The following is a 14,866-nucleotide window of genomic DNA, read 5'->3' as shown; positions in this document are numbered from 1 at the left end:
TCCGGTTACAATTACCTCTAAATACTATGACTCTTCTACAGCCTCGTATTCTTCCATTCCGTTTCAATTGCGGTGGCCCTTTCGTGGGTTTACTTTCATTCTGCCTCCTTTTCTGTGAAGGTAGAAAGTTCCAGTTAGGAAACTGGAAGTGGAATAGCAAACCGGACATGGGAAATGCATCTTATAAAAGTGGAAGAATATAATGAGTTAGATAAATTGAGTTATATTCATTAATTTTTAGAGTCACTTGAAGGGCAGTTCTCTCTAAGGACAGCAGTTAAAGGTTATGAAAATTTATGAACAGTTTAGATTAACTATGCAGTTTTATATCACAGAATATTGTAGCTTGGTTAGATTTGGTGCAAAATAAAAATTCGATAAAAGCATATCTGTAACTTTAGTTGTCTGTTTTTCTCTGGGTGATGGGTTATCCATTGTTTAAATAATCTAAATTTAGTTTACAATGAGTACCTAATTTTAGCTTTTAAGACTATGAGCACGGCGTGTTAGGTCGCCTGGAGATCTTTGGGTCGTATCGTGTTTACATGGCTTTCATATACGCCTTCACGTAAATCTTTGAGGATATCCGGGTAGAGTGAAAGGTTAATGCCAGCAATGGTTCTTAGATCTCAAGATGAGCTGTCTTCTTAAAGTAAGTCTTGTACAAAAGCACCGCCAGATGTAAATTTAGACTAATATATTATTAGCACCATGAAAAAATACACTTGTCATAGAGTTCAACTGGCTATGTAACTTTAATTATTTCGCTTGAAAATGTTTAGGAACCAAGAAATTCATTTGAGGAATTTCGTTATAACAGATAAATAAATATTACAGCTAACATTAGACTTGTATTAATAGAGCGGAGGCAGTGGATGACTATATTTAGAACTTCATACAAACTTAGGAACAACATCAAAGACATTTAAGTTTCTAGTGGAAAGGTAACAAAATTATTCCTAATAATGTCTCTCCGCAAATCTCTGCGTCGTAGTTTACGATCGAGCTACAAAGTGAAGTCTTCCGATGAAGGCCAAGTGAAGTCGGACTCGTCTAAGATGTCTAGCAATGAGCGAGTCCGCGGTAGCCAGGCTCCAGGCTACCTGGCAGCCGAAGACCTCGCTGTCCGCCTCGACAGTGGTGGAGCCTCAGCCAGCCTCACTCTGCAGGCCTCCAGCAGTAGTGTGGAGAGTCATGATGACATGGCAGCTGCGGTTTACCACAGCTCTGAGAGCGAAGATGACCTTATCGAAGGAGAACGGCAGGACGATCCCACTTGTCCTGACAGTGCTCTCTACGAGTTTATCTTCCGAGCATGCGCACTGATGGCTCTGGAGAACGACGAACTTAAGCAGATTATCGAACAGCAGCAGCAGCAAGCAGACAGTAGGAGGGAGAAAAGTGAGGAGGAAGAAGGCGCCACTTCTAAGCAGGAGACGGACGCAGGCAGAAAGAAGGGCAAAAAGCAAAAGGTAATGATGCTTTCTATTTTTATTAAATTTCTAGTAATGAGGTTTATTTATGTCATTACTGTATTAGGTTTTCCAGAGTTCCATCCTTTGTGTACATGTGTTTGTAGATCTGTGTGTATTGTGCTTCCATGTGCCAGTGAACGTGCCTTCAGTCACTCGCATTTTGTGTTTACACTGTGAAGTGTGATAAGAATTCATAAGCACTGTGGATGGGGAGAAGTGAGAAAAGAAAAGTCGGACAGCTTAGGGAAGGATAGACATCAAATGAGGAAATAGATCCTGATTTCTATCATAAAGTGGATGATTTTTCGTAGAATGTCATCGATGACGTTAGACCTAAGGGAAGCTCCAGGGTTCATGACTTTCTCAGCAGTGAGTTTGCTGGTGCACACCAGTTTACACATGGAAACTAAGTTTCTCTCTTTGGTTTGTGATTTAGCGTGTCCTGTAGCAGAGACTCTTGCACCAGCCAGAGAGTCATCGTCAGGGAACCAGATGGATAACTCATCAGTAATTTCCTTAATGACAGAGCAGGACAGTAGTTGATTGTGTTTTATTTCGTGAAATATTTTGAGCCATTGCTGTAATGTGATTATATGAAGAGACATAAAGATGAATAGCGTTAAGAACAGCATCTATCATGACTGGATTAAAGATCTAAGCAAATTACAGTTTATTCAGAGGTTTTTGGTGTGAGACAAACAGTTTACACATGTGCTGCGTGAGTTACCTGCATTAAAGCTTTGAGGAATCCCGAGATGATGCTCATTTGGTTTCAGCTTTATGGTTACATTGTTACGTAGCTTAAATCTATATTTAAATCCGATTCTCCAAGTATTAATTATTATGATTAATATATTTAATAATATAGTACAAAATATTATAATTCCTTACATTATTTAGCTAATCAAAATACAATTTCAAATTATCCTGTTTTATTTATTGCAAGGAAAAGGGAATCCTGCAAGATTTTATCTTCAGGCATCATAACAGTATGTATTCTCTCGACAAAAAGCATGACGCTGCCTCCCTTGTCGTGTACGTCATTTTTATTTTGCTATATTCAGATATTTCTCGTCATTCTAAAAGTTTATTTTTTTCACGTTTTATTTCACGCCACGATACTAGGATTATATTACTCTGTTAAAATGCTATTCATACATATTCATTTGATCTTGTAGGTTCGTAACAATTTCCCAAACAACCTTTTTATCATTGTATTTTAATGTTAAAGTTAAAGTGAATTTGACCGCAATTGACTTGGGTATTATGTATGGTCGATATCTGATTTCTTCTGTAATATCCTTGCTGACCTCGACCTAGTGACTGCTGGCCGCTGGATAGTAACGTCATTCAGAAACATACATTCATACCACAGAATCCACAACAGTAAGCCAGCACAATCACTGGCAACCATGACCCGCTATGGCACCATCGGATACCCCACCTTCCCTTGTTTCCACAACCGCTTTTTCTAGCTGATCCCTTCCTTGCCATAGTGCCACCCATGTCAGGTGATATTTCTTTGAGGATCTATCTCTCATAATTAACTTATTATTGCCTTCTCTTGCTCACAAATTTAACACTGCATTTAGTCTAACGCTGTTATCCAATTGAAGTAAACATGATTCTGTAGATGAATGGTTCAGAGAACCGACAAGTTGATAAATTAGACACATGTGCAACTCTTGGGTATCTTTAATGAGGAAACGTTTCGCCACACAGTGGCTTCATCAGTCCATACAAAGGAGAATGGTGAAGAACAGGAGAAGTTTGAGATAATCAGTCCCTCAGAATTGAGTCGATGTGGGCAATCCATCAGTTTTGGATAGAATACAGCATATGTGTGGAGGAGTAGCTTATATACCGTAAGCAGCAGAGGTGCAGCAGTCGTAGGTGGTGTCACATTTGTCCAATGTGGAAGTAGGTCGTGCCCAAGGGTTAGGCAAGTGAAGAATTGCCTGTATTAAGATCCCAAGATGATGATGTGTCAGACAGGAATGTAGATGAATGGTTCGGAGAACTAACAGGTTGATAATACAGGGAATTCTTCACTTGCCTAACCCTTGGACATGACCTACTTCCACACTGGATAAATGTGATACCACCTCCGACTGCTGCACCTCTCCTGCCTATGGTATATAAGCTACTTCTACACACACATGCTGTATTCTATTCAAAATGGATGGACTGACCACATCGACTCTAGGCTGAGGGACTGATTACCTCAAACTCCTCCTGTTCTTCACCATTCTCCTTTGTATGGACTGAGGAAGTCACTGTGTGGCGAAACGCTTCCTCATTAAAGATACCCAAGTGTTGGACATGCGTCTAATTTACAAACATGATTCTAAACATCGACAATGAAAATATTCCAAAGGTGCAAAAGTAATCCAATCCTCTGTCTCACAGATTAAAAAATAATTTTTAAAGCTATCGTTAGAATAGATTATTATTATTATTATTATTATTATTATTATTATTATTATTTTTTTTTTTTTTTTATTATCACACCTCTTGCCAGTCTTTTATCTACCAATACATAATCCAACAAACTAAGCCCTACATCATATCGGTGCTATTACACTCAATCAGTTTTTAAACTGCAACATTAACACTCCCTCCTTCAGAGTGCAGGCACTGTACTTCCCATCTACCAGGACTCAAGTCTTCGGCCTGCCCCTGAATCCCTTCATAAATGTTACTTTCATACGACACGCATGGCTTACGGAGGGAAAGATTCTTTTCCACTTCCCCATGGGACAATAGAAGAAATAAAAAAGAACAAGAGCTATTTAGAAAAAAAGAGAAAAACCTAGATGTATGTATATATATATATGCACCAGCATCAAGGAACCTTTCTTGAGGAACATGAGAGTAGAGTACGGTGTCGTACTACGGCTTTTGGCTAACGTAATCTGTTTTTTGCCTTTCATTTTCTGAAGTTTATTAAATCAGTCGTGTACTTCCTCTGACCTGCCTCTTTTTACATAAATTATTCCCACCTATGCCGTCAGAATTGTGTCCAAGGATGCATAATTAATTACTGTATCGGTTATTTTAATATATAACTACCTTTTTGCGTGTGAGTGACATGTTTCTCTTTTGCCTAAGTTTTCTATGCCAAAATTCTTTGTTATAGTATCTAACTAATTTCTCCCAATGCCCGGAACATGGACTTGTAATTCTGTTGACGCCTAAGTTATGTCGGGTCTAGGAAAATGAATTGGCAAATGCTGAAGTGAAGGCGTTCCTCTCAAGGGAGGTTCCTTGATGCTAGGGAATTGGATGTGTGCTTCAGTCCCCTGAACTGAGCCTAGATATTATAATCATGGGGGAAGAGCCAAACCCTACGGGTTCATAATAATGAAGTAAGGGCTACTCTTTCCAGCTTTCTCTATAGCAGACATCTGCCACACAGTCACTTCATGGTCCACAGACATAGATATTTCCTTGAAAAGTGGCGGATCTTGTCAGACCAACAGACTTGGCAAAAGTTATAAATGACCCAACAGGATGTGGATGTTTAACCTTTTCAACAGGAATCATCACTGACACAATTCTCTATCATGTTGATGAAGACACTTATGTGCAGCTCAGGACATTTATCCAGGACGCATTTCTCGCTAATGGACTCTTGAGTCCTAATTAATAGGACTGAAGCAGGCAAACCGGTTCCTAAATAAATGTCTTGAACTGTGCATGAATATCTTAACTTACATACTGTAGGTATCACAATACTTTTTCTCAAGTCAACTTCCTTGAAGATCAGATAAGCATATTTCAATCACAGTCACCTGTTTATAGATGCTCCTGCCCCTCTCTGTGTGACTTGTTGCACGTAGCTGATTGTGCAACTCACTTTAGCTCTTATCACCATACCTTAGAGCATTTATACTTACACTGTTGTTTTTCTAGTGACTGGAGTGCCTGAAGGGACATCAGGCAGTGACAATATCAGCAATAACAATTTAATGTGGCTTTTTAACTGATGCTTGTTATTGTTATTGTGAAAAAGTTTATTTTTTATGCATTATCCGGGCTAGTAGTTTATGTTGCTATTAAATAATTTAAGGTTGAGCGTTTACATGCGTATTTTATAATTTTTTATTGCCACGAGCGCTGAGTGATCTCCCATTACAGTGATCCACTTCACTAATGAGTTATCTTTTTGTAAGGCAACTCACTGAGCTCAGTCTCGTGTTCTTCAGTCTTACGTAGTTATAAATTATCTGTTGTGATCTCCCTAACCTAGTTATTTTTACCCTTTTTTTGCACTTACAGACCCCAGGTCCCCTCCTCTCCTACCCGGCCCACTTCCCTTCCTCCGGATCTTCAGAGGTTACCTATGAGCTCAACGTTTTAACATAAATACAATGCATCTTTTAGGGAAAATATTTCATATGTGCAGTACCTTTTATTATGTATATATTTTTTTTCTGACGCCTCTCTGAACTTCCTGAAACTACTGTACTTCCTCATATATCTCCTGAGGTTCACACTCCACACAGTCCCAACTGAAACTAAAGTTTTTTTTTTTTGAGTTTCTTCTCATCTTCCTGTATTATTATTATTATTATTATTATTATTATTATTATTATTATTATTATTATTATTATTATTATTATAAAAAGAGCTAAATCCATATTGGGTCGTTCAGTGCAATGATTGTCTGAGGCTCGATCGCACTTCCGGTAAGCGCGAAGCAGACACACATTTCTCACGCAATCGTAATAGCACGAGTGCAAACAAACTAGGGAACGGGTGGTGTTTGAACGTATGGCGAGTGAGTCCTAAAATTTAATGCCAGTGCGTAAATCACTCCAGACCAGTGTGTAAGTCACTCCAGACCAGTGTGTAAGTCACTCCAGACCAGTGTGTAAGTCACTCCAGACCAGTGTGTAAGTCACTCCAGACCAGTGTGTAAGTCACTCCAGACCAGTGTGTAAGTCACTCCAGACCAGTGGCTTACACACTGGTCTGGAGTTTTATGACTCCCTCGCCATGGGCTCGAACACCACACATTCCGTGTTTTTCTTTTTCTCTCGCAGCCACAGGCTTCCTACATGATCGTCTATTCCCACCATCTTCACTTACTAGCGGAAGATTGTACCACAAGTCTGTTTCTTCTGGTAAGCAAGTAGCGCAATTATGTCAACACACTCCCTCTCTCTCTCTCTCTCTCTCTCTCTCTCTCTCTCTCTCTCTCTCTCTCTCTCTCTCTCTCTCTCTCTCTCTCTCTCTCTCTCTCTCTCTCTCTCTCTCTCTCTCTCTCTCTCTCTCTCTCTCTCTCTCTCTCTCTCTCTCTCTCTCTCTCTCTCTCTCTCTCTCTCCCCCTCTCTCTCTTCCTCTCTCTCTCTCTCTCTCTCTCTCTCTCTCTCTCTCTCTCTCTCTCTCTCTCTCTCTTCCTCTCTCTCCTTCTCTCTCCTTCTCTCATTTATAACCTCTTCCCTGTTTGATATGAGTCATGACATCATAACAATGCGATTGCAAGCAAACAACGCAGCCAGTAGAAATTGAACCCATGGTGAGTGAGGCCAGTGCGTAAACCACTGGGCCAGCTGGCCACAATAAGATTCATCCAACTAGGTATATGTATAGGAACGTTAGCATGAGCCACCACTCTGAACACAAATGCAAACAGATAAATCCCACCTGGGGTTTGACGACTCACTCGTCATGGATTCAAACCCCACCCGTTCTCTGATTTATTAGATATCACTTTTATTTATAAGGAAGCTCTAAGCCTGTAGGGTCCATTCAGCACCTGGAGAATGGGAGGTAGTCAGATTTGTTTCAAATAATAATAATAATAATAATAATAATAATAATAATATTTTTATTTCTACAAGTACATGTACAAAATATACAAGGGTAGCTCCAGTTTCATGGATCAAGAGCCTTTATGATAGGTTTCAGTAGCAATGGGTAACATACACAGTGCTGACTAATGTACTTCATGTTTCTTGTGAATGTTATACACGAAACAGGAGAACATGTTGTGTGGCCGTTATGCTGGGTGAGTGTGAGACGAGGAACAATGATAAAGAGGGAGGAGAGAAAACGAGAGTGAGGAGAGTGAAAAACAAGGGTGAGAGAGAGAGAGAGAGAAAGAGAGAGAGAGAGAGAGAGAGAGAGAGAGAGCAATGACGGGCAATGATCTCAGGATGGATATAAAAAGAAAAAAAAGTGTATGATATTCAGAGAGTATTGACTGACGTCATATGTTACGTGAGCAGTTTATGTAACGATGAGGAGTGGTGTGTGACCTGCACCAGCTGGAGGGTAGGGTGAGAACCAGCTGGAGGGTAGGGTGAGAACCAGCTGGAGGGTAGGGTGAGAACCAGCTGGAGGGTAGGGTGAGAACCAGCTGGAGGGTAGGGTGAGAACCAGCTGGAGGGTAGGGTGAGAACCAGTTGGAGGGTAGGGTGAGAACCAGCTGGAGGGTAGGGTGAGAACCAGCTGGAGGGTAGGGTGAGAACCAGCTGGAGGGTAGGGTGAGAACCAGCTGGAGGGTAGGGTGAGAACCAGCTGGAGGGTAGGGTGAGAACCAGCTGGAGGAGAACCAACTAGGGTAGGGTGAGAACCAACTGGAGGGTAGGGTGAGAACCAGCTGGAGGGTAGGGTGAGAACCAGCTGGAGGGTAGGGTGAGAACCAGCTGGAGGGTAGGGTGAGAACCAGCTGGAGGGTAGGGTGAGAACCAGCTGGAGGGTAGGGTGAGAACCAGCCTCGTGTCATAAACAAGTGGGAAAACATAATCTGTGACTCCGGTTAGCCAGTATGTACTTCACATTTACCAGGATGTGTTGAGTAACTTGCAAATAACTGCCCAGGATGTACCTATCAGCAGTTCATATGCTATGGAAAGGTTATCAAATGATACATAGGGAACTAAAATGATGTGGACGAATTTAAACAGCAGAAGAATATCTTACCTTAACGTGGTTATTATTTCTTTATAGATGACCCTAAAGCAGAATCAACATCGTAATCTCAGTTGACGAAATAGTTCTCAATTGCTTCTGATAGTCTATTATATCATACATACATGTATATGCATACATTGCACACACATACACATACACACACACACACACACACACACACACACACACACACACACACACACACACACACACACGCACGCACGCACGAGCAGCACGGGAAGGACGTGAGACGCCAAAAGTACGACGAAAACAACGGAACAATGGTAGACACTAGCTGAGGGCCCATATGGGTAGTACAAGGTTACTAGTTGTGGAGGATTTCAATCACAAGGCGATTGACTAGGAGCCACATGGGGGACCAGAAACGTGGAGGCGGTACTGGAAAACCTCATTCATCAACATGTTAGGGACACTACCAGCAAGGCTTGACCTCTTATTCACCTTTAGTAGTTCGCACCTTTAGTAGTTCATTGGAGAGTGAAGGTTAGATTTTGCCACCGAAGTGGCTAGTATATTGTGCACCCCATATTCATCCTGTGGACGGTAGCGTAAGAGTATATTGATAAACAAAAGGCCTAGGAACTAGGCCCCAAAGGATTAACAAGTGTACATTTGGATTTATATCTACAGTTCACTAATCTGTTACAAACAAATTTAGGAAATTTGATTAGTATATCTGGTATCTTATTTTCATTAATTTGATAACTTGACATGCCACACGAGAAGGACAGGAGAAGACAAACTGCAAAAGAGGGACTACACGGACATGAGACAATTCCTGCATGAGGTACAGTGGGGAAGAGAACTGAACGGAAGGACAGCGAATGAAATAATGGAACAAGTAACCACAAAATTTAGGAGGGCAGAGAAGTTTGCACACAATGGCAAGAAAAACAATGGAAAGACCAGAATGTGCCCTTGGTTCACCCGAAGGTGTAGAAAAACCAAAGCTGAGTGCATTAGAACATGGAAAAAGTATAGAAGACAAAGGACTCAGGAAAATAAGGAGGTGAGCCGAAGAGCCAGAAACTAATATGCATGAATAAGGAGGGAGGCCCAGTGGTAATACGAGAATGACATAGTATTGAAAGCCAAATCTGACCCAAAGCTGTTGTACAGATACATCAGGAGGAAAACAGTCAAGGACCAGGTAATCAGGCTGAGGAAGGAAGGAAGGAGGGGAGATCACAAGAAATGACTAAGAAGTATGTGAGGAGCTCAACACAAAATTTACGGAGATATTTTCAGTGGAGACAAAGGCTTCCAGCAAACAGGGATGGTAGCTTACACCAACAGGTGTTCGACACACTGCACACAACCGAAGAGGAAGTGAAGAGATTGCTAAGTGAACCAGATACCTCAAAGGCGGTGGGCCCAGACAACATCTCTCCATGGGTCTTGAGAGAAGGAGCAAAGGCACTGTGTGTACCACCAACAACAATCTTCAACACATAGTCACTGACATATATAGTATGTAAAATCATGAAGATTATCAAGATAAGAGTGGTGGAGCTCCTAGAAAAGAATGATCTTATACATTAATATCAGCACAGTTTCAGAGACGGGAAATCTTGTGTCACAAACCTACCGGAGTTTTACGACAGAGTAACAGATATAAGACAGGAGAGAGACTGAGGGGTAGGTACACAGCATTTTCTTGGACTTGTAAGAAGGTTTTCGACACAGTTCTTCACAAGAGATTAGTGCAAAAGCTAGAGCAGCAGGCAGGAATAATAGGAAAGGCACTGCAATGGATCAGAGATTAACAGGAAGGAAACAAGTGATGGTACGTGACGAGGTATCAGATTTGGCACCTATGACTTGCGGGTTCCACAAGGGTCAGTCCGAGGGCCGGTGCTGTTTCTGGTATATTTGAATATGACAGAAGGGATATATTCAGAGGTGTCCTTGTTTACAGACGATGTGAAGCTAATACGGAGAATTCAAGTGGATGAGGATCAGGTAGGACTACAAAGGGATCTGGACTGGCTAGAAACCTAGTCCAATAAATGGCTCCTAGAGTTTAACACCGCTAAGTGCAAAGTTATGAAGATTTGGGAAGCTCAAAACAGACTGCAGACGGAGTACATGCTAGGGGTCAAGCACTGAAAAACTAACTCAGGGAAAAAGATCTTGCGGTGAGTATCAAACCGAGCATATCTTCTGAGGCGCACATCAACCAAATAACTGCTGCAGCATATGGGCACTTGACAGTCCAAAGAAAAACGTTTCGACACCTAAGGAGTCATTCAATACACTATACACTGTGTACACCAGACCTATATTGGAGTATACAACAGCGCTACTGAATCCACACATGGTCTAACATGTCAAGAAATTAGTGTGTGCAAAAGTTTGCAACATATATATATATATATATATATATATATATATATATATATATATATATATATATATATATATATATAGCCATTCTTCAATCCCCGGCTAGTCAAAGTTTTATTTGCTTAAAGCTACTTTGTTCTGTGGATGCATTAATGTGCGTTCTGCTGGTGACATTAGTGTTACGGACGGGAGAAGAAAGAAGTATATATGGTGGCACATTGGACTAAGGCATGAAGTTTGCCTAGCTGTCCTGGAGGCTGGTTAAATAACTCCGGTTTGATCCCTTGCAACATCTAAAATATATGTATCATTGTTATTAGTGATCAACAATAATAACATCAGCTGTACTAATTTAGAAATGCACTGTGAGGGAAAAGTTCAATAGATAGGAGTAGTGAGGGAGTATATAGTAACAAGAGTTTCATTGCCGGCTACTTGTTAAGGTAGGGTAAGTCAAGCTCCCGCTATTCCCACCTTTTTTCCCCCACCCCGAAAGTGATAGTTTGACTGCCGGCTGCTTGTTAAGGTAGGGTCAGTCTAGCTCCCGCTATCCCTTCCCCTCCTTCTTCCCCCCCCCCGAAAGGTGACGTGTGGGGCTCCGGTCCAAACAGTAATCACTAGACTCACAGCTCCCAGCACTACTGTAAGTACATGCCTGCCTTGTATTCTAGTGGATTTATTGGTTGAAAGCTTCACTTTTGACCAATAATAAACTTAGTCCTTTCAGTCTTGCTCTAAGTTGACTGTTGTAATAATCGCCACATATTTTAGGTATTGTACTTATCATGGAGAATGATTTCTTAAGCAGTGGGTAACCTGTCTATCTTTCCAGCTTGGATGACAGAGAGGGTCACCTGCCAATCAACGAGTAGAACTGATGGAGATGGACTAACGTCCTGAGACTTCCCCTTTTTGGATTTAATTACCTGTGCACCTGTATGAAATTGCAGGACGTAACCCCTCATCATTGCAGCGGTGAAGAACCTGCTTTCCTGTCATCGGGATAGAATATTCACGGCTATACTGTGAAGAACGAACCGGTGGGTTGTAACCAACACCTGCGATCCCCCCCCATCATCAGCAACGGCTACGATTTCAACAACACGCAGTGTCACCAACACCAGACACCCAAGTTTTATATTAGCGTTGAATTCAGTTATCATTTATATTTTTCATTTTTCATTTTCTTTAATGTAGGATTAATATTTCATATTTAAGTGTTTTATATTTTATATTTTCTATATAATAAAGTGGTTATGTTTGTCTGTTATTATTTCTTTTTCTATTCATTAATTTTCCTGAGGAGGAGCCAGCCTTGGTAATACTGTCTGAAGTTATTACAGGGCTGAGTAAGCCTTCACACACACATTGTCGGAGTTGGGATCTTCAGCCAAAAATTATCAATGCTTTCACAAATAACTCGCGCATAGGAGGCTGAAACTTATGACTACGTTTCGGACTAACTTGAAACATTAAATAGTCATTAGTGTGACTAGTTAATGTTTCAAGTCAAACAAAAGCAACATAGTAAGTTTCAGTCTCTATGTGCGAGTTATTGGAGTCTCTACTCACAGTATTATGTCTTTTAATTCTTCATTAGCATTGTTTAATAGATAATAAAACACTGCTGACTCAAAACTGACATATAGACAGTCCTCGGAAACGTGGAAAAATGCAAAGGTGATCATTACTATAAACGTACTTGTAAAAGCCCTCATATTGGAAAAATATTCAAGCATACATGAATGACGAGGGAGGTTGCTAAGCAACCTTCTTGCCACACTTAAATTAAAAGAGCTAGGTTTTAAGACTGTGAGTGAGAACGTTTTTGTGTGTATATAACATACAATTTAACTATCACATACGAGCATAACAGAGTACATCATACTGTATACCATGGGTGTTTCAGCACTGTAACTTATGGAGAGTTGGGAAGTATCACACTTACCCAGAAACTTATGGAGAGTTGGGAAGTATCACACTTACCCAGAAACTTATGGAGAGTTGGGAAGTATCACACTTACCCAGAAACTTATGGAGAGTTGGGAAGTATCACACTTAACCAGAAACTTATGGAGAGTTGAGAAGTATCACACTTCCCCAGAAACTTATGGAGAGTTGGGAAGTATCACACTTACCCAGGAAGTAAGTGATTTAGTGCAGAGTTTAAACACACACTGCCTAAATTTCATTAAAAAAAAATCCTTCATGTACCTGTTATGATAAGGATAACCAAGAAGGCTGTACATCGATCTTCGGAGGAAGAGGTAGAAAGAAAATATTAAAGAGAAACAGCAATAATGCAAATACGGAGAAGCAGACGTAATACAGAAGCAATAGTAAGAGAAGGAGAATCATAAATAAGAGAAAACTAGTAGTCGGGGTAACAAGGGAAAGGGAGGAGAAGTACAGGCAATAGTAAAAGAGGAGTAGCAGCAATAATAGTCAGAAGGGAAGAAGAAGCAGAGGCAGTAATAAAAGAGGAGTAGCAGCAGTAATAGTAAGAGGGGAAGGAGAAATGGGAGTAATGGAATGAGTGAAATAGAGTAAGGAGAAACGTACAAGACTGTTCCTTTAAATCTAATTAAATTTGTGCTGATGGAATGCTTTGTTGCCAAGTTTTTCTCATTACTGGAATAACCACTTCAGGTTTTCTTCTGTTTTTTTTTTTAACTCCTTATTTTTAATTATCACAGGTGATTAAGGTGCTTAGAGAGAACCAGGTGACTCATAGCTAGATGGAGCAAGAATGATATATAAATATCACTGACAATAGATGCAAGTGATATCTTTAATAGCGACAATGTTTCCCCCACGCAAGAGGCTTTATTAAGACTTCTTTGTGGGCAAAACGATGTTGGTGTCGTATGCAAAATGTAGGGATGTGCCGAGGCAATGATACCAGCACGAATAGGCCATTTTCACGGCATTGGTTAAAAAATGGCTGATACTAGCCAATGTTTATAAAAACATTAATATTATATATGTGTTTAAGAATATCCACATTAACACTCTACCGCACGACTGTGAGACTTACTCATACACTTACACACAGACACACACATGCGCACACACACATGCGCGCTCGCACACACACACCCACACACACACACACACACACACACACACACACACACACACACACACACACACACACACACACACACACACATATTTAAGAAAGGAAACAGAAACGAGGCGCTAAACTACAGACCTGTGTTGTGTGCAAAGTCATGGAGAAGATTATCAGGAGGAGAGTGGTCGAACACCTGGAAAGGAACAAGATTATAAATGAAAACCAGCATGGGTTCATGGAAGGCAAATCTTGTATCACAAACCTCCTGGAGTTTTATGACAAGGTAACAGAAGTAAGCCACGAGAGAGAGGGGTGGGTAGATTGCGTTTTCCTAGACTGCAGGAAGGCCTTTGACACAGTTCCCCACAAGAGATTAGTGCAGAAGCTGAAGGATCAGGCGCATGTAACAGGGAGGGCACTGCAATGGATCAGGGAATACCTGACAGGGAGGCAGCAACGAGTCATGGTACGTGAAGAGGTATCACAGTGGGCGCCTGTGACGAGCGGGGTTCCACAGGGGTCAGTTCTAGGACCAGTGCTACTTTTTATATATGTGAACGACATGATGGAAGGAATAGACTCTGAAGTGTCCCTATTCGCAGATGATGTGACGTTGATGAGAAGAATTAAATCGGATGAGGATGAGGAAGGACTGCAAAGAGACCTGGACAGGCTGGACATGTGGTCCAGTAACTGGCTTCTCGAATTCAATCCAGCCAAATGCAAAGTCATGAAGATTGGGGAGGGGCAAAGAAGACCGCAGACAGAGTATAGGCTAGGTGGACAAAGACTACAGACCTCACTCAGGGAGAAAGACCTTGGGGTGACCATAACACCGAGTGGGCACCTGTGACCAGCGGGGTCCCACAGGGGTCAGTTCTAGGACCAGTGCTGTTTCTGGTATTTGTGAACGACATGTCGGAAGGAATACACTCCAAAGTGTCCCTGTTTGCAGACGACGTGAAGTTGATGAGAAGAATTCATTTGATCGAAGACCAGGCAGAACTACAAAGGGATCTGGACA

The 14,866-nt window shown here is 41.2% G+C and overlaps 1 protein-coding gene across 1 annotated transcript in view; it reads left to right on the top strand.

The window, feature by feature from the left end:
- Positions 1 to 2,212, top strand: part of LOC138852797 (uncharacterized) — a 96,800-nt gene extending 94,588 nt beyond the window's left edge. The window contains exon 2 of the mRNA XM_070085685.1: positions 995 to 2,212. Within this exon, the coding sequence (XP_069941786.1) occupies positions 1,059 to 1,652 (594 nt within the window). The 5' untranslated portion in view covers positions 995 to 1,058 and the 3' untranslated portion in view covers positions 1,653 to 2,212. The remainder of the gene's footprint in view (positions 1 to 994) is intronic.
- Positions 2,213 to 14,866: the final 12,654 nt, after the last annotated feature.

The sequence above is a fragment of the Cherax quadricarinatus genome, chromosome 16, assembly GCF_038502225.1.
Source record: "Cherax quadricarinatus isolate ZL_2023a chromosome 16, ASM3850222v1, whole genome shotgun sequence".
Taxonomy (NCBI): domain Eukaryota; kingdom Metazoa; phylum Arthropoda; class Malacostraca; order Decapoda; family Parastacidae; genus Cherax; species Cherax quadricarinatus.
Note: the sequence above shows the minus strand (reverse complement) of the source record. Positions and strands in the feature narration are given on the sequence as shown.